Raw genomic sequence first — 23,061 nt, 5'->3', positions numbered from 1 at the left:
AAAGTTGGAGAATGACACGGTAATAGTGTCTGGAAAACACCTGTAAGTAATAGCGTTTGCTCCTGGTAAAGAGTTGTTCTTATAATGCAAACACAAATGGAACAGTTCCCATAAAGCTTTAGGAAAAGTAATAGATTATGGAACAATAGGTACTTTTGGAAATAGTCATGTTTGAACTTTTCGTAATGAGCTGGGCTTGGGGAAAGGCATATTTTAAGACCCTAAGGGACTGAGCTCCAGATTTCATTTCCACTGTTCCTTTTTAATCTATCAGAAACACGGTTAACCTCTCTTTTTCCTATCCTCACATCTATCTTTATAGAGTTAGATCCCTAATGCAACGGAGGTTAAGAGTTGTTCAAAGGTATGTAGTGAGGATTTGGACCAGGGAAAACATCCAAGTGGGTAGTATTTGAATATTTAATATTTAAGGGTAAGCTTTGGCTCAAAGCAACTCTGGCTCTGCATGCCTTATTTTATATTACTTCAACATTATATCATTGATCACATTTCTTACTCAATTTTGAAAACAATAAACAAACTGTTTAGACTGGACTTTATCCTATAATTTTCCCCACCTGTTCATGAGTTGCCATACTAGAGTATTAGACATTATTATTTTTCAAACACCTGAGGAAAGGAGGAAGCACTGTCCTAGGAGCATTGGTTTGGGAGAGAGGACGAGACTCAGGTATGGTGGGTGAGGGAGAGGTACATGAAATTATATGGTTTAATGAGGAGCAGGTGTAGGAGGCAGCAGCAAGATTTTTAGCTACATTTGTTGATACTACCTAGAGATTCTGGAAGTATTGTAAAAGTAACCTCAGTAAATGCAATGGCCTGATGTGTACCAGTCTCCTACCTACCTACCCACCCTCTCCATCCCTACCTTGCCAAAAGGATGCTAATCTTGAAACATAACTCGACTTTACGGTGACGTTTATGGAAAGGATATTTTTTACCCTGTCGCCAATTTAGGTGGGAAAAAATGCATATACGTATATGTATTTCAAAAGGTCTTTGAAAATATGAGTCACCTGCAAATTGTGTTTTCTTCAAATCGCCTATTTGTTTCTTTTTTGCCAAGGCAATTCCATAGCACCCATTCCTGAGCAGGTATACATTCACCTGAAGTGTGAAGCATTTATAAAGATGTCTAATAAAAGTAATGCATGTCAAAATGACAGATTATATTTTTGAAGTTGGTTAACAAGATGAATAATTTTTTCCCTCTTCTATCTTGAACCCATTATTAAATAATTCGATGAAGCAAAATAAACTACTCAGACTGATTTAAATGTGCTCAGTACTATCTTCTGTGAGGGATAAAAACAGTTATGAATGGGATTCCATTATTCAAGGCACTTGCAGTTCTGGCCAAGAATGAAAGCAGGTGATTTAATAATGTTGGGATTATCCCATGACAGGATGCTTAAAGGTTCAAAATGCTGATGTGATTAGTCGATCTGAATAATCCCAGCTAGGCCAGGGTTTGGCAAACTAAGGCCTTCTGACCCACTACCTGTTTTTGTACAGTCCACAAACTATGAATGGTTTTTAATGGTTGAAATAAATCGAAGTATAACAATATTTCATGTGCATGAAAATTATATGAGATTCTAATTTCTTTGTCCATATGTAAAAGACAAAAAAAGTTCCAGTATGTTTATTAGAACACAGCCTTATTTATTCATACATGCATTGTTTATGGCTGCTTTCAGCAGAATTGAGTAATTGTAACAGAGACCACATAGCCCACAAAGCCTAAAAAATTTACTCTTTGGCCTTTTACAGAGAAAGTTGCCCCCACCTGAGTTAAGCTGGAGTGTCTTTCACATCATTGCCTTTACCCCTTTTCAAGAGCCATTATGCTTGTCCAGGTCTTCATTAAATGTTACCAGAATGGTTGCAAAAGCCTCACAAGTATTCAAATCCCTGGTTTTCCCATCTCTCTTACTTGTAGGTGCTGCCTGATCCTCCTAAAATACACATTATTAACCCTTTAATGATGTCCCAATACTTACAGAAGAACCTGTGTTCTTTGGCACAAGGCCCTTTTGGGGGCCACTATTCAGTCTTATCTTTCTAGACTAGTCTCCTCCTACTTCCTTGTTATACCCTATACTTAGTTTAAGGTGGTCATATAATTTTCCAGATGGGACCTTCAAGTGTGAAAGGGGCCCTATAATAAGTATGTTGGGAAAACAGGCCTAAAGCAAGACTGTTCTAGGCAAACCAGTTTGAATGGCTCACCATTTCTCCATAAACACCTATTCCCTTGCCCTCTACTCACTGTTCCCTTAGGCTGGAATTCCTTTTCTTTTTTCTATAAATCTGAATCTTAAATATCCTGGAATTCTTTTTCTTTTTTCTATAAATCTGAATCTTAAACATCTTTTCAAATTCAGCTTAAATAGTGCCATGTCCATGAAGCATTATTCAAGTAAAAAATCTCTCCTTGGGGCTTCCCTGGTGGCGCAGTGGTTGAGAGTCTGCCTGCTGATGCAGGGGACACAGGTTCGTGCCCCGGTCCGGGAAGATCCCACATGCCGCGGAGCGATTGAGCCTGCGCGTCCGGAGCCTGTGCTCTGCAACGGGAGAGGCCACAACAGTGAGAGGCCCGTGTACACAAAAAAATCTCTCCTTTTCCATCTCCCATATACATGAACTGCTTTCTCATGATGTGGGTTAATTTCTGCTTTAGTGATACACACACGTATCCTTTCCCCCATTAGTCACTTGGAGACATCATTCATGTTGGATTCTATATTCCTCACAGGCCTAGCATTATGCCGTGTTCAAATGGAGTTTGTAACACGTTTGAAGAATGAGTTAATTGACCAGACTTGGTAGACTGATGAGTATTTGGGAATGTCAATGTATAAATCATCCATTTTAACGTAATTTAAGTAGTGAGAAAAGTTGGGTTTCCAAGGACTGAGGACAGAGCCTTGGGTGCCAATATGGCGGTGGAGCAGAGTGGGTCAAGGCATATGTATAGGCTTTGAGGTCCAGCCTGCCTGAAATTGAAATCCAGCTCTGCCAGTTACAGTCTTTGTCATCTTGGGCAAGTTAACCTCACCTCTTAGGTTTCTGCATCTGTAAAACAGGAGTAATCATAGTAACTTCTCCACAGAATGGTGGTTGAGGATTTAAATAGTCCCAAGCACACGGTGAACACTCTGAGAAAGGTAGTGGCTATGGTGTCATATGCTGTCTTCATCGTCATAGTACTGTTGCTGGCGGGCAGAAAATACAAATTCAGTAAGAAAGAGAAAAAAAAACACCATATATTAACGCATATATGTGGAATCTAGAAAAAGGTACAGATGAACCGGTTTGCAAGGCAGAAATAGAGACACAGATGTAGAGAACAAATTTATGGACACCAACTGGGGAAAGTGGTGGGGCAGGGGGGTAGTTGTTGTTGGTGGGATGAACTGGGAGATTGGGATTGACATATATACACTAATATGTATAAAATAGACAACTAATAAGAGCCTGCTGGGGCTTCCCTGATGGCACAGTGGTTGGGAATCCACCTGCCAATGCAGGAGACATGGGTTTGAGCCCTGGTCTGGGAAGATCCCACATGCTGTGGAGCAACCTAGGCCTGTGCACCACCACTACTGAGCCTGCACCCTGGAGCCCGTGAGCCACAACTACTGAGGCCCGTGTGCCTAGAGCCCGTGTTCCACAACAGGAGAAGCCATCGCAACGAGAAGCCTGCGCACCACAACAAAGAGTAGCCCCAGCTCGCCCCAACTAGAGAAAAGCCCGTGTGCAGCAACAAAGACCCAATGCAGCCAAAAATAAATAAATAAATAAATTTATTGGGAAAAAAAAAAAGACCTGCTGTATAAAAAATAAATAAATTAAATTTAAAAAAAAGAAAATATAGGGCTTCCCCGGTGGCGCAGTGGTTGAGAGTCTGCCTGCCGATGCAGGGGACGCGGGTTCTTGCCCCAGTCCGGGAAGATCCCACATGCCGCGGAGCGGCTGGGCCCGTGAGCCATGGCTGCTGAGCCTGCACGTCCAGAGCCTGTGCTCCACAACAGGAAAAAAAAAAAAAAAAAAAAAAAAAAAAGAAAATATAGATTCAACACTGGGACATAACAATAGAAGAGCTGGGAGAAATGCAGCACCAAAATCTTAGAAGATTTTTTCTTCCCTTGATAGTAATAGCTTCAGAGGGGTCAAAGCAGTGTAAGTCCTGAGTAAAGATGGTCTTCACTTAGTAAGAAGTAACCAATCAGCAGTCTTTTGAGAGCATTTCAGTAGAGTGGGCAAGGTATAAGTTAGGTGTCAGAGGACTAAAAAAGTAATGGCCAGAAGGAAGGGAAAAACAGCCAAGAGGAAGCGGCAGGAAGATGAGATGCAGCGTCATGTAAAAGATATGTTTGTTTACTAAATTTTTCTCTTTCAGCCACACCATACTTTAAAAAGGAAGGAACCCTGGGGTATGGTAATTTAGTGACCCGTGTGGCCCTTTGGGGGTATGAAGTAAATCACTGACTAAAATTAGTGCTTAATTCAAGTGCCAGTAACCCTTGCCAACGGATAAATGAGGACCCTTAAGAACCAACTCCAGCGTGGTGAGCTTTACCAAAAGCAACACAAAAAAACAAAGCTTGATTTTTAGAAAGGATAGTTTTTAATTCTTAGCATGGCACCTTATTATAAGTCGGGGGTGACTATTGCCTGACTTGACCTTGTGATTTGAGGTTCTTCAGGCAGTCATACGCCGAGCCCTCCTTTATACTCACCTTGTTTGTGTGCATTTCATGAAATGTCTGCCTGGGTTGGGGAGACAAGCTGTGACTGGAGATTCTCCTGTGAAGGGAAGCCTAGTGAGCCTAGATGCTCACACCCAGACTTACAAATCTTCCGTGGTGAGGCAGAAAGAGTGTGGGTGTCAGAGGCACAGACCTGGATCGCAGTTCCAATTCCATTTAGTGGCTTTGTGTTTTTGGACAAGTCAATCAGTGTCTCTCTTTTCTCTGTGGAGATTATTATGGCCTTTCATGTTTAGTTGTCTAGTTGTTATACTAAACTGTAACAAAAGAAAAATATAATGGATGATTATTCTTGGCGCTGCCTTTGCCATCAAATACATTGGAATTCTTGAGTTAAAGCTTCCTAAAGTCTCGGGCCTGACTATTTTTGCTTTGGTGGTTACCACTAAAAATGTCAGGCCTTAGCCTTATTGGCACAAGCTAATCCTTTTTGCCTAACTTTGATTCAGTCAACACACCTACTAAGTACCTAGTATGTGTCAGGTGTCATGCTGGGTTCTAGAGATGGGGCAGTGAGTCAGACCAACCTTGCTGCAGCTTACAGTCTAACAGGGCACACAGATGTGGAACAAGTGATCTGTCATAAGTGACCCATCACAACGGCACCTAGTGTCCTAAAGCAGGGGGCTGTGGAGGCACCTCGCTACTTCCCAGTGGGTGGGAAAGAAGGGCAGAGAAGTCTGCAGAGGCTTTAAAAGCATTGTCCTCAGACCAGCAGCCTCAGCATCACCTGGAAGCTTGCTAGAAATACAGATTCCCAGGCCTGCCCCAGACCTATTCATTCAGGCTCTGGAAGTGGGGCCCAGCAGCCTGTTTGAACCAGTCCTCTTGGTGATTCTGATGCACATTAAAGTTTGAGGACGACTAGCCTAGAGGAAATAACATTTAAGCTAAAGCTGCACCTGTCAATACAGTAGCCACTGGTCACGTGTGGCTATGGAGCCCTTGAAATGTGGTTAGTCGAAATGGAGATGTGCTTTAAGTATAAAATACACATCAGGTTTCAACTTACTAAGAAAAAAAGAAAGTAAAATACCTCATTGAGAATTTTATATAGATCATATGTTAGAATGATAATCTTTTGAACCTAAAGGGTTAAATAAAATGTATTATTAAAATTTCACCTATTTTTGCTGCTTAGTACGGCTTTTAGAAAATTTTAAATTACAAATTTAAAAAAGCCAATTATATGTGGCTTGCATTACATTTTGATTGGACATAGCTGATCGAAAGGATAACTAGCAGGCCCCCAAAGCAGGGAGGAATTGAAATGGGGGTCGAGGGGAGGGGGGTTGGGTGAGGGTTCTGTGTAGGAGACAGTGTGTGCAGAGGTCCCGAGGCCAGAAAGAACATGGCCAGAAAACCAAAGTCTTGCAGGTCGCATTAAGGATTTTGAGCTTTGTCCTAAGATCAACAGGAAGTAATCTGAGGGTTTTAAATAGGGTACTCAGTTTTCAGGAAGTTTGTAGCTAATATATGAGGGCAAGAGAGCTACAGCTGAATATTGCAAGGCTCAGAATCAAAGCTCCCCCCCACCTGCCCAAAAGATGGTGGGGATGGAGGCATTTGGACAGGAAGTACTATTGAGAGGGAGGGAGAGGGACCCTGCTCATCAGCAGCCCCTGCCACAGGATACGAGGCACGAACACCCCTGCTGAAGAGAGAAGCAGACACCTGGGAATAGTTTGGTGTTCAGTTCATTTTCAGCTTGGTTAAAGTTGAGAGCTAGAGGAAACATTCCAGAAGAGTCCAAAGTTGAGTAGGAGTTTGATTACAGAGCTGGGACTCTGCAGGGCACTGGCGAAGTTTTGGTGAAGAGAGGGTCAGGGACAAGGAAGCCTGGCACACGTGGGGATTAGAGGGTCTGTCCTTTGAAAGAGTGTGCTGGACAACCACAGAGGAAGGCTGGGGTTAGAGCCTGGAGGCTTGGGGTCTGACCAGCTCCAGGGGGCAGGAAGGCGGGGCTGGGGGGTGGTGGTCCTCATTCACCTGAGGCCTGGAGGAGGTTTCTCTTTAAGTCACAGTCATACACTAGCAGACTCAATCTACCCTCAGAAATGTCTTGTTTAGCTCACATTTTTAAAATGTATTCAAATTAGTTGCTAGTATTTGTATTAGATATCACATAAAATTCACATTTCCAGTTCTTTTGAGAATTGGAAGATTGAGGACCCCAGTTCCTCAGTCTCACAGAGAAATGGGCTGGAGCTAAGTAGCAGCTACTCCCTTCATTTTTCATTTGAGCTTCTGAGAGCTGAAATGATCACATTAAAAAAAAAAGACATTTATTTACCCTAAAAACAAAACAGAATCCACAGGTTCTGTCTGGTCTGAGTCTTGCATTCTCTCCAGTCTTTGTTTTCAGCAGCCCTGGCTTCTCCTTGTTCTGCAGAAAAGTTCTAGAATGGTACCCTTAGCTCAGCGAGACCAGATTATACAAATGCTTTGTCCATGCACATGAGTTGCTTCCATCAGAGAAGCGCGTGTTCCCTGCAGTTCAGCACTTTTCCTACCACCTTGCAGCCCCGCAGCACTGCTCCTCACAGATCTGCCTGAAACTTTAAATGAAACTGACTACAGTGTTATGTTTGTTGACACTTGACACACCAACTCCCACAATGATTAAATTGTAAAGAATGCAAACTATAAACCTCAACAGCTCCTTTGTGAATATTCAGTAGTTAATTAAATGGCAAAGATCAGTTGATAGCAAGGAGGAGAGAGGGGAGGGACTTTCTGCTGACCTGAGGTAGATGCTGCAGTTTGGTACCTTATCCTGTATTCGCCCTCTGTACACCGGAGTAAAGCGCAGGTGTGTATTTATTTGTAGAGTCCTTGTGGCTGTAGCACTATTTCTGTGCTCCAATATATATATTTTGAGGGGAAGAAACAGAAATTGTTTTATTTCTTTAAGTAAGCAAATAGAGCAGATTAAAATACTGCTGAGCTTGGTGATAGCTGCCTCAGTGTTCATGATATTATTGCTACATTTTTTTGTTGCCTCCATATAGTTTATAATCAAAAGATGATGGAGAAGTGCCTCTGCCTATAATATTTGTCTATCACACCTTCTTCATTTGAAGGGAAAGTAGCTTCATCAACCTAAGGAACTCTTGTTTGACAAGACACAGTAAGGGCTGAGGTAGAGAACAATTGATAACTTCTCTTTTCTCCATCCCCCTCCTCACCATCACGGAAAACAAAACAGTAAGTGTTGCGTGGGCATGGATCCAGTTTTTGATGGGCCTGAAACTTCTAGTACTTAGTGGATTGGGGTGGGCCCTTTACAAAAAAAAAGCAATACAGAAGTGTCTTCTGCTGATTAAACACACACACACACACACACACACATCCTCAACGATGTGAATTCATTATTTGGTCTCTCCCAGTGCCTTAGAAGGAGTTTGTTCAAGTGAGGGGCCCTGAAACTTGAGCTTCATTAGTTTCATGATTATTCCTCTTCCGGGCACCGGTAATCCCCTAGCCAAACACTGCCCAGTTCTTTCATCCCATTCTCTGTTCTTCTGCCACCCGATGCCCATCTGGGCTGAGAATAGAGACATTGCTTTCCCTCTGGAAAGTCTTAGCTCTGCAAGGTACCTTCACCTGAGTCCTTAGCCCAGCTTCTTGCAGTGACCTGATGCTTCCCCACTTCACATGCACTAAATCGTCAAATTTTATTGATACCTGATGAGAAAGGGAAGTCATAAACCTAACCATTGTAGCCTTTCAGCCACTTGCAAATCACCTCAATCTGCTTCCTCCCTTGGGTCCTCTGTTGGCCCTCCACTGAAATTGGAAGCTTTGTTTTAAAGACATTTTCCGCCCTTGAGAATCTCTAGGAATTACTAAAGGAAGGAAGAAATTAGATCTAGATTCCAATTAACTTTGTCATTGATTGTTATATAACTGTGGGTGAATCACAGTTTAAGTGGGACAGAAAATCTCCAGTTAATGGAAGTTGCCAAGAATGGCAGAAGCCCAGGCCCTGATGTTCATATAATCTCTACTCTCCAGTGTGGAAAGTGCTGGGCTGGAGGTGGAAAGTGCTGGGCAAGTAAACTGAGCGGGGTTTGTCAGTGTAGATCTGTCCACTGCAAGGAGAGCGAGGCAGGCTGATGCAGCCAGTCCGAAGATTCTCCAGGGGACAGAGTGGGCCCAGCAGATCTTTGGGCCGGCAGCTTCACTTAGGAAGTTCAGAAACACTTTAGGGTTGCCTGTCCCTCTTTACTAGAGTCTTCGCCTGCTGAGATGTGGCTGGCATGTGTAGGACAGCTGAAGGGTTGGGAGAAGGAGAGGGGGGCCTCCTTATCAGTGTGCTTCCTCTCACTCCTACAGACCTGCTTCTGGTAATCTGTTTCTACAGGCAGCATCTCTCAGCTGCTTAATTTGATAGCTTGTTTTGCATCCAATTTATTCCTGCCAAAAACTCTATCTTGAGGCAGGTGAAAGATTATTTAGGTGAGTACCATATTGGGTGTTAATGTTGATTTAAATCATTTTAATGTTTAAATGTTGAACCTTAGGTTTTCTTGTATGTGATGTAGCCTGTGGCATTGTAGAGCTAGTTGCCACCAATCAATGATTTACATACCAGATGAATGTGGTGGTTTATTGAATTAACATGTTTAATAACTTCGATAATAAGACGAGACTGGTAAATTATTTCTCCACCAGAGGGGGAAACAAAATGAGAAGGGTGCCTTCAGTCTCGAGTCAGCTTCTCAGACCTGGGAGTTCCCAACTACGAGTCATCCTTTTAGACACCTAAAACTCATTCTATTAAATCCTGTCTCCTGGAAGCAGAAACTGCCTTTTGATCTGGTGGAAGTGTAGCATATGCCAATAGAGTGAAGTGTTCTGTTGTTTTGTGTCATACAATTAACTTTCTACCCAGCCATCAGAAAATTTGTCAACTAACTAGGTTCCCTGTAATTATCTGTAGACTCTGCCTGGATGTGCCACAGTATGTACGAGTTGCCGGATGTCTGATGTCAAAACTGTTCAAGGAATCATTCCAGTGTGTTTTAGAAACTGGCTGTTGAAAAGTTGTGCTTCCACCCCCAGGTGGTTAGTTGAATGAAGAATATAACTTATACTTTTTTTTCTTCTCTTTCTAGATGTATTGCTGTCACTGAACACTGGCCCACTGGAAAGCACTAGAGAAGCTCAGCCATCAGTATGTCCAAGTACAAACTGATTATGTTAAGACATGGAGAGGGTGCTTGGAATAAAGAGAACCGTTTTTGTAGCTGGGTGGATCAGAAACTTAACAGTGAAGGAATGGAAGAAGCTCGGAACTGTGGGAAGCAACTCAAAGAGCTAAACTTTGAGTTTGATCTTGTGTTCACATCCATCCTGAACCGGTCCATCCACACAGCCTGGCTGATCCTGGAAGAGCTGGGGCAGGAGTGGGTTCCCGTGGAAAGCTCCTGGCGTCTCAATGAGCGTCACTATGGAGCCTTGATCGGTCTCAACAGGGAGCAAATGGCTTTGAATCACGGCGAGGAACAAGTGAGGCTGTGGAGAAGGAGCTACAGTGTGACCCCACCGCCCATAGAGGAGTCCCATCCTTACTACCACGAAATCTACAACGACCGGAGATATAAAGTGTGCGACACTCCCTTGGATCAGCTGCCACGATCTGAGAGCTTAAAGGATGTTCTGGAGAGACTCCTTCCTTATTGGAATGAAAGGATTGCTCCTGAAGTATTAAGTGGTAAAACCATTCTGATATCTGCTCATGGAAATAGCAGCCGGGCACTTCTGAAACATCTGGAAGGTACCATCTTTATGCTACTACTTACTGAAGGTTGCTACTGGGCCTTAATCTAGAAAGGAACTGGTTTCTAAGCTAATAATGCACAGTTTACGTAATAGACTTTCCTTCCCTATTACCTTTTGTCCTTTCAGTCTTTTCAGGATCCTTTTGTTCTATCAGTCAAAAATCCTGGGCCTTTTACATTTGTGTTATCTGAAGCAGTGTCTCTAACGTCAGCAAGCATCAGAATCACCTGGAGGGAGGGAGCGCTGGGACCACCACTGGTTTCTGGCCGCACCCTTGGAGTTTCTCAGTCTGTAGGTCTGGGGTGTGGCCCAGTAATTTGCGTTTCTAAGGAATTTTCAGGTGGTGCTGATAATAATGCTTGGGCTTCTCCACGTGCTTGAGAACCACTGATCTAAAAGATTCTGTGGCTTTTGTTGTCACAAGGTAAACGGAGGCTAGGGAGGGAAGAAATTTTTGTAGAAATGGTATGCAAGGTAAGTTTTTTTTTCTTTTGAGTCTTTCAAGTTAAGTAATATCATATAGACTCCAGTTTTGCTCCCGTTCTTCCAACTTTAAACAATCATTGCTGTGTTTTCAGACCTAGGTTTCCTGAATAATTGTTTTGTTCCAGTCTTCTCTTTGTTCCAGACCAGGCTTAGTCATCGACTGGGAGAAAGTTCAGGAGAAGGAAAATAAAAAGATGGCTTATTGGAGATAATTAGTAGCCTTAATTTTATTTTAATTCCTTGATGTTATGTTCTAGAAAGTACTGTGTTGTTACCTTCCTCTTAAGTAACATGAACTAAATGAACTCCTCTGAGGACTTGAGCTCACCAGTTTTGGGCACCAGTGATTGCACAGTGACACCTTCAGGGGGTTTCTCCCTCCCCTCTCACCCTTCACTAAATAATCCCGGAAGGTTGTGCGTTTTGAGTGATCTGCTCTGTCTGGTGTTTTCCTGTCTATCGTCACTGTCAGCAGTCAGCCACTGGCGTTAGAATGCATTTCTCCAACATTCCCTTTTCATTCTGCTTTACTTTTCTATATGAGGCTGTGAAAAATGAAAAAGTTGACCTTGCACATGAAATAAGTGAAAATCGGTTATTGTTAACAAAATGAACTGATCTTTATAAGATTTTAATGTAAACCTTTTAGCATGTGTTTTTTTTCCCCCTAGTTTTTATAACATGGCCAAGAGCCAAGTCATTACTCATATACCTGACCTCCATTCATTGTGCAGAGATCTAAAATCTACAGGCTTTATTGGCTATTTAAAACATCATTGGCCAGACATGACACTTGATCTGTTTGTGTATGTGTATATATCTTATTTACTCAACTATATAAATGGTATTATTCTTCCTTGTTCAGAATAGTCATGTATTTGATTAAATATCTATATATAACTTCATCATTACTGGATTTATTATAGTACTTTATTGTTTGAAGAAGAGTTGAAGCTCCTCTTAGGACAACAACAAACTGAAATTCAGAATTTCAAAGTTTCTGCCAGAAGATGTATTCTCTGTCTCCATGCCAATTCCTTTTTTCCAGAGATGGGACTTAGATCTCTTTGTGGCCAGATTCCCTTCCCTTAAGAAAAGACCATCATCTCCTTCAGGATCCTCTTTTCTTCCCCATCTCAGCTAGGAAATCCTCCTTTTAAAGACAGTTTCCTGCTGGTTAGTACCATTTACCCATCTTCAGGTTTAGAGCGCTAAGATTATTCTGCAGCCCCGACCATAGCGTATTCTAGATACCCCCTTCCATTAGTGTGTTGGTAACTTAACCATTTGTTACTGTTATTTTTGAAAGAAATAGGAAGGTTTAACAAATGGTGGTGAAGAAGACTGCCACCATTGTAGGGATGCAGGGAAAACTACCTGTCGAGGGCAAGGTAACACATAGAAAAGCTGACTGTCTATATTTGAGGGAGGTTTTGAAACCATTAATAGTTTATTGAAAAACAATCAAATGGTATAGCTGCTTGGGAAAACAATCTGGCAGTTCCTTGACGGTGACACATAGAGGTACCATATGATCCAGCAGGTCCACTCCTAGGTACATACCTGTATTCATTTCCTAGTGCTACTGTAACAAAGTACCCAAAACTGGGTGGCTTAGAAAAACAGATAATTATCTCACAGTTCTGGGAGCTGGAAGTCCTAAATCAAAGTATTGGCAGGGTCCTGCTCTCTCTAATGACACTAGGAGAGAATCCTTTCTTGCCTCTTGTAGTTTCTGGTGTTTGCTAGAAATCTTTTTTTTTTTTTTTTTTTTTTTTTTTTTTTTTATGGCCACGCTGTGCAGCATGTGGGATCTTAATTCCCTGACTGGTGATTGAACCTGTGCCCCCTGCAGTAGAACCACTGGACTGTGCTTAACCACTGGACTGCGAGGGAAGTCCAGAAATCTGTAACGTTTCTTGGTTTGTAGATGCATCAGTGCAACCCTCCATCTTCACTTGGTGTTCTCTCTGTGTGTCTCTTCTTCTTGTCCAAATTTTCCTATTTATAAGGACACCAATAATATTGGACTAGGGCCTGCCCCAGTGACCTCATTTTAACTTGAGTACCTCTCTAAAGACCTGTTTCCAAGAAAGGTCACGTTCTGGGGTACTGGAGGTTAACTTCAGCATATCTTTTTTGGGGGAATGCAGTTCAACTCATAACAATACCTAAATGAAGTGAAAACATATGTCCACACAAAAACTTGTACACAAACCTTCAAAGCAGTATTACTCATAATAGCCACAGCCACAGTGTGGAAGCAACCCAAATGCCCATCAACAAGTGATTAGATAAGTTAAATGCAGTATGTCCATACAATTAAATATTATTCTGCATTAAAAAAAATGAAGTACTGACACGTGCTATAACATGGATGAATCTTGAAATCATGATTACATGAAAGAAGCCAGGGCTTCCCTGGTTGCGCAGTGGTTAAGAATCTGCCTGCCAGTGCAGGGGACACAGGTTCGCTCCCTGGTCCAGGAAGATCCCACATGCTGTGGAGCACCTAAGCCTGTGTGCCACAACTGCTGAGCCTGTGCTCTAGAGCCCGCGAGCCACAACTACTGAGCCCGTGAGCCACAACTGTTGAAGCCCGCATGCCCAGAGCCCGTGCTCCATAACAAGAGAAATCACCACAATGAGAAGCCCGCACACCGTAACAAAGAGTAGTCCCTGCTCACCGCGACTAGAGAAAGCCCTGCGCACAGCAAAGAGGACGCAACGCAGCCAAAAATAAATAAATAAGTAAATTAATTTATTAAAAAAAGTCTGCCCTGTTTAAAAGAAAGAAAGAAAGAAAGAAAGAAGCCAGTCACAAAGGATCACGTATTGTAGGATTATATTTGTATAAAATCTCCAGAATAGGCAAATCTATATAGACAGAAAATAGATGATTTGTTTCCTAGGACTGGTGTGGAGGGGAAGAGGGTGGATTGAAGAGTGACTGCTAATATGTGCAGGTTTTCTTACTGGGGTGGCGAAAATGTTCTAAAGTTGACTGTGGCGATGGTTGTACAACTCTGAACATGCTAAAAGCCATTGTATATGTTAAGTGGGTGAATTGTATGGTATGTGAATTATCTCATTAAAGCTGCAAAACAATTTAACCAATGAGATTTAAAGATGAAAGGATTTGACATTGGCCTAGAAAGCAATAGTTTAGGGTAAATACGTGGAAGTGACAGATAACAAAGGAGATATGCATGGATGTGGAGTATAGAATAAAGAAAAGAATTAAAACACAGCTTTGACCACGGTGGGGCAGAAATGTGTTTACAGGGATTACTGAGAAATAAGCAGGCATTTATCCTCAGGCTTCATTTAACTTTTCTTCTGAAGGTCTTTTTTTTTTTTTTAATTTGGATGTACAGAACTAAATTAACTTTCAGAGATTAATGAAATAGAAGCAACCTTAAATTATAACTCCTATCCCTATCACTATAAATAGGCTATATAGAAAATTTTTTGGGGGGTTTTTTTTTTGCAGTACGCAGGCCTCTCACTGTTGTGGCCTCTCCCGCTGCAGAGCACAGGCTCTGGACACGCAGGCTCAGTGGCCATGGCTCACGGGCCCAGCCGCTCCGCGGCATGTGGGATGTGGGATCCTCCCGGACCAGGGCACGAACCCGTGTCCCCTGCATTGGCAGGCGGACTCTCAACCACTGCGCCACCACGGAAGCCCCTAGAAAATGTTTTTATTTGGGGGATAATTGATTTAAAGCAGTGGTGTTCATACTGGAAGAGGTAAATTGTACAAAGAGTAGGAAGTATGTGTAGAGAAAGGTGTGAGGCTGGCAGATGCCTGAAGGAGAGGAGAAGGGAGGTGAATGGGCAGGAGACAGGGAATAGAAATGGTAGGGCTGGTGGCCAGGGAGGATGGCAGACATTCAGGGAAAAAAACTGGCAGAAAAGTCAGAATATACCACTAGGCACAAGCGAATAGCTGGGGAAGCAAATGAAGTGGAGTGAGGATTGCGGTTTGTCCATAGGAAGACATAAGAGTGGTTTGTAGTCTCAGCTCAGCCATCCTGGGGAGGAGAACAACTTTGTTCCCTTTTGGCCTATAGTACCCCCTGGTGGTACTGTTGTTAAGATTCATCAAATTCTTTGATGTTGCTAAGATTCCCTGTACTAACTTCCATGCCTCACATGGAAGAATTACTTCATGTGCCTGAAATAGACTGGACTAGATTTTAGGATCACATCATACATTAGTTGTCATCTTTTGTTTTAGGGGTACTCTAAAGGCCAATCTCCACTAATAGAATTCTCTTGCAGTGTGTACTGAAAAATAAGATCCAACTATTCTATGTCACAGCTCTAAGAATTAAGCATAAGTCACTTTCCCAAAGATAAGAAGAAATAGTGTGTTATTTCTCCCATCATTTCTGTTAATTTAGTGAGATTTCAGCCCTTTTAAAATTTATTGTAGACGTATGTGCTCACTGGAATAAGAATACTAGCATCTGTCTTCTTTTCTTGCATGTCTAACTTTTTTTTAATGTTTATTATTTATTTAGTTTTCTTATTAGTCATCAATTGTATACACATCAGTGTATACATGTCAATCCCAATCTCCCAATTCAGCTGACTACCACCAGCACCACCACCATCGCTTTCCCCCCTTGGTGTCCATACGTTTGTTCTCTACATCTGTGTCTCTATTTCTGCCCTGCAAACCAGTTCATCTGTACCATTTTTCTAGGTTCCACCTATATGTGTTAATATACGATATTTGTTTTTCTCTTTCTGACTTACTTCACTCTGTATGACACTCTAGATCCATCCACGTCTCTACAAATGACCCAGTTTCGCTCCTTTTTATGGCTGAGTAATATTCCATTGTATATATGTACCACATCCTCTTTATCCATTTGTCTGTTGATGGGCATTTAAGTTGCTTCCATGACTTGGCTATTGTAAACAGGGCTGCAATGAACATTGGGGTGAATGTGTCTTTTTGAATTATGGTTTTCTCTGGGTATAAGCCCAGTAGGGGGATTGCTGGGTCATATGGTAATTCTATTTTTAGTTCTTTAAGGAACCTCCATACTGTTCTCCATAGTGGCTGTATCAATTTACATTCCCACCAACAGTGCAAGAGGGTTCCCTTTTCTCCACACCCTCTCTAGCATTTGTTCTTTGTAGATTTTCTGATGATGCCCATTCTAACTGGTGTGAGATGATACCTCATTGTAGTTTTGATTTGCATTTCTCTAATACTTAGTGATGTTGAGCAGCTTTTCATGTGTTTCTTGGCCATCTGTATGTCTTCTTTGGAGAAATGTCTATTTAGGTCTTCTGCCCATTTTTGGATTGGTTTGTTTGTTTTTTTAATATTGAGCTGCATGAGCTGTTTATATATTTTGGAGATTAATCCTTTGTCCGATGATTCATTTGCAAATATATTTTCCCATTCTGAGGGTTGTCTTTTCATCTTGTTTATGGTTTCCTTTGCTGTGCAAAAGCTTTGAAGTTTCATTAGGTCCCATTTGTTTATTTTTGTTTTTATTTCCATTACTCTAGGAGGTGGATCAAAAAAGATCTTGCTGTGATTTATGTCAAAGAGTGTTCATCCTATATTTTCCTCTAAGAGTTTTATAGTGTCCGGTCTTACATTTATTTGAGATATTTCTTGTTTCTTGAGGTAGGCTTGTATAGCTGTAAACTTCCTTCTTAGAACTGCTTTTGCTGCATCCCGTAGGTTTTGGATCGTCATGTTTTCCTTGTCATTTGTCTCTAGGTATTTTTTGATTTCCTCTTTGATTTCAGTGATCTCTTGGTTATTTAGTAATGTATTGTTTAGCCTCCATGTGTTTGTGTATTTTACGTTTTTTTCCCTGTAATTGATTTCTAATCTCATAGCATTGTGGTCAGAAAAGATGCTTGATATGATTTCAATTTTCTTAAATTTACTGAGGCTTGATTTGTGACCCAAGATGTGATCTGTCCTGGAGAACGTTCCGTGCACACTTGAGAAGAAAGTGTAATCTGCTGTTTTTGGATGGAATGTCCTATAAATATCAGTTAAATATATCTGGTCTATTGTGTCATTTAAAGCTTCTGTTTCCTTAGTTATTTTCATTTTGGATGATCTGTTCCTTGGTGTAAGTGAGGTGTTAAAGTCCCCCACTATTATTGTGTTACTGTCAATTTCCTCTTTTACAGCTGTTAGCAGTTGCCGTATGTATTGAGGTGCACCTGTGTTGGGTGCATATATATTTGTAACTGTTATATCTTCTTGGATTGATCCCTTGATCATTATGTAGTGTCCTTCCTTGTCTCTTGTAACACTCTTTATTTTAAAATCTATTTTATCTGATATGAGTATTGCTACTCCAGCTTTCTTTTTGTTGTTGTTGTTGTTGTTGTTTTGCTTTTTTGCAGTACGCGGGCCTCTCACTGTTGTGGCTTCTCCTGTTGCGGAGCACAGGCTCCAGACGCGCAGGCTCAGCGGCCATGGCTCACGGGCCCAGCCTCTCCGCAGCATGTGGGATCTTCCTGGACCGGGGCACGAAGCCGTGTCCCCTGCATCGGCAGGTGGACTCTCAACCACTACGCCACCAGGGAAGCCCTCCAGCTTTCTTCTGATTTCCTTTTTGCATGGAATATTTTTTTCCATCCCCTCACTTTCAGTCTGTATGTGTCCCTAGGTCTGAAGTTGGTCTCTTGTAGACAGCATATATATGGGTCTTGTTTTTGCATCATTCAGCAAGCCTGTGTCTTTTGGTTGGAGGATTTAATCCATTCATGTTTAAGGTAATCATCGATATGTATGTTCCTATGACCATTTTCTTAATTGTTTTGGGTTTGTTTTTGTAGGTCCTTTTCTTCTCTTGTGTTTCCCACTTAGAGAAGTTCCTTTAGCATTTGTTGTAGAGCTGGTTTGGTGGTGCCGAATTCTCTTAGCTTTGCTTGTCTGTAAAGCTTTTGATTTCTCCATCGAATCTGAATGAGATCCTTGCCAGGTAGAGTAATCTTGGTTGTAGGTTCTTCCCTTTCATCACTTTAAGTGTATCATGCCACTCCCTTCTGGCTTGTAGAGTTTCTGCTGAGAAATCAGCTGTTAACCTTATGGGAGTTCCCTTGTATGTTATTTGTTGTTTTTCCCTTGCTGCTTTCAGTAATTTTTCTTTGTCTTTAATTTTTGCCAATTCGATTACTATGTGTCTCGGCGTGTTTCTCCTTGGGTTTATCCTGAATGGGACTCGCTGCACTTCCTCAACTTAGGTTGCTATTTCCTTTCCCATGTTAGGGAATTTTTCTAGTATAATCTCTTCAAATATTTTCTCGGGTCCTTTCTCTCTCTCTTCTCCTTCTGGGACCCCTATAATGTGAATGTTGTTGCATTTAATGTTGTCCCAGAGGTCTCTTAGGCTGTCTTCATTTCTTTTCATTCTTTTTTCTTTAGTCTGTTCTGCAGCAGTGAATTCCACTGTTCTGTCTTCCAGGTCACTTATCCGTTCTTCTGCCTCAGTTATTCTGCTATTGATTCCTTCTAGTGTTTTTTCATTTCAGTTATTGTATTGTTCATCTCTGTTTGTTCTTTAATTCTTCTAGATCTTTGTTAAACATTCCTTGCATCTTCTCGATCTTTGCCTCCATTCTTTTTCCAAGGTCCTGGATCATCTTCACTATCGTTATTCTGAATTCCTTTTCTGGAAGATTGCCTATCTCCATTTCATTTAGTTGTTTCTCTGGGGTTTTATACTGTTCCTTCATCTGGAACATAGCCCTCTGCCTTTTCATCTTGTCTATCTCTCTGTGAATGTGGTTTTTGTTCCACAGGCTGCAGGATTTTAGTTCTTCTTGCTTCTGCTTGCATGTCTAACTTTCGAGAGTTCATGTATGAAGGCTTCCTGTGGTACTTGACAAATTCTTAACCTAAAAGAAAACATCCTATTGAATTTGGATACTGACTTTCCAAGACTCCAAATGTTAAGTGAATCTCCCTTACTTTAAGGGGAAAATATAGATTTTTGTTTTATAGGAAAGATTACTGGCTAATTTATTTGTGTGTATGTGTTTATTGTGTTAAAAAATGTCATAAAATGTAACATTTTAATTGCCAATTTATTTTTATAGTGAATTTATATGACTACACACCCCCCTATTTTCTGGTTAATACCTGTTATCCGTTGCAATTATTAACAGCATCTCCTTTCACTTTCAAAAGTGCCCAGCTTGGAGGATTATATGGTCACGTTATAAGAAAGTTAGCTTTCATCTGTATTAAGAATGAATCTTTGAAATGGGTGTGACCAGATTGCATATTCCCTATAAATATGAAAGTTGCTAAATTCTTTGAATTGATTACAAAAGTAAAAATGCATGTCGTTGTAGACTGATCTGATTCCTAGTCATGTTTTCTAGATATGTTTATGTAAGATTCTCCCATATAAACAGGATCTTTCAAGGAAGTGGGCAATTTTTCCCCATATTGTCCTTAAAATGCTTGATAGACTTCAAGCATCTTACCTTCTGCTAGGGAGGAGTGTGGTAACTGATAGAATCAATGACAGCATACTGTCCTATCATAAAAATACTTTATTGTAACTTTGAAGTAGGAAGAATGATGACCCAGTCACATAGCTAATTAAGAAATTGGTCTACCCTGAAGTCTCCAAGTGCCTTAAGATCTTTGACTAAGAGTATACTAGTGTTACTAATTTACTCTAGATTGTATGTACCTCAGCAGTGGAGAGTGTTGTTAGTTCCTTAGATGTTATTTTGTTTCTCAAATATTTGGTGCTATGATTTTACCCTATAGTCAGTCAAGTCCTGCCTGACACTTCTTCCATTTGTGGGAAAGAAGACAGATGCTGTTGAAGGAAAATGAAACCCAGACAGACCTCAGATGGCTTAGCCATGATCGCGATAAGTAGTTGGCTTCATGAACTCCGCCTAAACCCAGTTCACTGAGTCTCCACACACAATTACTGCCTGGGCTGTTTTGTTTTAAACTTTTTCTAAAATGTAGCCCTTCTGTTGATCTATTCTGTTCAGAATAGTACGTTGTGAGAAGCTGAGTCAAGAGTATCTTTGGCAAGTAAACCATAAAAAGGTAATTTCATGCAGCTAATTGAGTCTTACATTATTGCTTTTACCTTAACATTGTGGTCTGTGAATGACACTCCCTAGTATAGCTATACCAGGTGGCCCTTTTTTGAGCGCACACTGTGTGCTAAATGCAGTTCTAGGCATTTTACATATGTATCTTGTTTCTTGTAGGAACTATAACAAGTCTCTGAACTCACTGGAAAGCTATGGTTCAGTATTTTGACTTTGTTCAATACTTTGTTTTACTCTGCTATTTAATGTAGCTAAGCCATGTTTTTTAAATTTCATTTGAGCAATTGTTCACTGTTTGCATTTTATTTTGTTTGTTTGTTTTGGTTTTTAGATTCCACATATAAGTGAGATCGTACGGTATTTGCCTTTCTCTGATTTCACTTAGCATAATTCCCTCTAGATCCATCCATGTTGTCACAAATGGCAAGCTTTCTTTTTTTTAACGGCTGAGTAATATTGTATATATGCACCACATCTTCTTTATCCATTCATCAGTGAACACTTAGGTTGCTTCCATATCTTGGCTATTATAAATAATGCTACAGTGAACATCGGTGTGTGTGTATCTTTTTGAAAAAAAATTTTTTTTTCTTGGCCGCAACCATATGGCTGTGGGACCTTAGTTCCCTGACCAGGGACCAAACCTGCGCCCTTGACAGTGAAAGTGCAGAGTCCTAACCAGTGGACCACCAGGGAATTACATGTATCTTTTTGAATTAGTGTTTTTGTTTTCTTTGGATAAATATCCAGAAGTGAAATTGCTAGATAATATGGTAGTTCTATTTTTAATTTTTTGAAGAACCTCCATACTGCTTTCTATAATGGCTGCACCAATTTACAATCCTACCAGCATTGCACAGGGTTCCCTTTTCTGCACATTCTTGCCAACAGTTGTTATTTGTTGTCTTTTTGATGATAGCCATTCTGACAGATGTGGGGTGATATATCACTGTGGTTTTAATTTGCATTCCCCTGATGATTAGTACTGTTGAGCATCTTTTTTATGTGTCTGTTGGCCATCTGTATTTCCTCTTTGGAAAATGCCTATTCAGGTCCTCTGCACATTTTTTAATCAGGTTTGGTTTTTTGATGTTGAGGTATATTAGTTCCTTGTATATTTTGGATATGAACCCCTTATCGGATATATCATTTGCAAATATGTTCTCCTATCCAGAATGCTGCCTTTGGTTTGTTGGTAGCTTCCTTGTCTGTGCCAAAGCTTTTTAGTTTGGTGTAGTCCCATGGAATGCTTTACTTTTAACTTGATAGTAGTTCTTAATCCCTTCAGAATAAAGAAGACTTAAAACAGATATAAGAAATATTATATAGTGAGAAAATTCCTGCTTAAGGGACTGCTTTACTGATTTGTGGCAGCATAAACAATTGCCTAACAAGTCCGGATTACAGCAGGGCCCACCTCCCACGAAGCACCACCACGAACACTCCTAACCCAGGCGTAGTGTCTAACAACACCCTGTTCCTTAGCACTCCAGACAGGTGTGTGTTTCTTTCTCTGCGGTTGGCATAGTCACTTCGTGTTTGTTTCCTGCCGGCCCACATTGAAGGAGAAGCCAGGTACTGAACTAAAGCACTGGATGTAGTCTGCATCTTGCCAGCAGAAGTGGATTGTTTAGTCTGGGTTCAAGAAAGGACTAGGCAGGGCTTCCCTGGTGGCACAGTGGTTGAGAGTCCGCCTGCTGATGCAGGGGACATGGGTTCGTGCCCCGGTCCGGGAAGATCCCACATGCCGCGGAGCGGCTGGGCCCGTGAGCCATGGCCGCTGAGCCTGCGCGTCCGTAGCCTGTGCTCCGCAACGGGAGAGGCCACAGCAGTGAGAGGCCTGCATACCGCAAAAAAAAAGAAAGGACTAGGCAGTTTCAAGTTTGGAGTAAGAGTGGCATGCAAGACAGACTTGACCCCTGAAGAACCGTGTGCAGCTGCACATGTAACAAGGCAAAGAAGTGACGAGGTGAAATTAGAGACTCGAGGAAAGGTCAGCTGGGACTTGCTGTGGGGATGGACACTGACCAGTCAGTCACCTTTGGTATGCTGTAGTGGGATATTTTCAGAAGTAGCAGTCAGGCCTCTCTTCTGTGAAGCAAATGCTTATCTAGTAGTGTGGCTAAGCTTTCTCTTATTATAAGTATAATTGATTTATAGAAACCTTCATTTTTAAAAGTTGTAGGCCACTTAACTATAAAATTAGATGTAGAATGGATTCTTCTCTCTACCTTATTCTAAATTAGAGGCCGTTATACTGTCATCATGGTACATGATTCAAATAACCCATTTCCAGTTGTTCCCCAGCCAATCTTTAAGTTGTACATGGAGAGCATTCAAACCTAAAAGAATTCTAATTAAAAATAGGTAAGCCATATATGAAATTCAGAATCTCTTCTGTCAGCTCTTATTTTGGCAATAGAAGAATACAGTACTCTTATCACAGATCACCCATCGGTGGGGTTTGGATTGTGACTAACTCAATTGGGAAAGGGAAGCGGGGCATGGGTGGAACCTCAGAGCTGAATGATTTGATCGGAGCTGTTTTCCCTCTCTCTCTGTCATCCTCAAAAATAAGCATTATGGAATTGGGGTTTCCTCTTGTCCTGTAACAGATCTGTCTCCCTGAACATCTTTCCTCCTGTTTCCTGATATTCAAAGATTTTGAGCACAGTTTGGAGAACACCAAAGAAAATATATAGACGACAAATTTAATTTGACTTTTTTTCTTAATAAGGTAATAAAGGAAACACAACCTTTAACCAAAGCTTCAACAGTAAAGGACTAGATTTAATTTGAAAGCTCAGAGAGTTCAGATTCATTCATTTCAGCTATGTGCCAAGGGTCCATTAAATCAGGTACTGCACTATTCTTGGTACAGGGATACAGCACCTGGAATTGGACATACAAAGTC

At 41.2% G+C, this 23,061-nt stretch overlaps 1 protein-coding gene across 1 annotated transcript in view; it reads left to right on the top strand.

The window, feature by feature from the left end:
* The window catches only part of BPGM (bisphosphoglycerate mutase), a 32,966-nt gene that overhangs the window by 2,392 nt on the left and 7,513 nt on the right, over positions 1–23,061 (top strand). The window contains exon 2 of the mRNA XM_032643383.1: positions 9,917–10,578. Coding sequence (XP_032499274.1) covers positions 9,978–10,578 — 601 coding nt within the window. The 5' untranslated portion in view covers positions 9,917–9,977. The remainder of the gene's footprint in view (positions 1–9,916; positions 10,579–23,061) is intronic.

Source organism: Phocoena sinus, chromosome 9, assembly GCF_008692025.1.
Source record: "Phocoena sinus isolate mPhoSin1 chromosome 9, mPhoSin1.pri, whole genome shotgun sequence".
NCBI classification, from domain to species: Eukaryota; Metazoa; Chordata; class Mammalia; order Artiodactyla; family Phocoenidae; genus Phocoena; species Phocoena sinus.
This window is presented reverse-complemented; position numbering and strand designations above follow the sequence as displayed.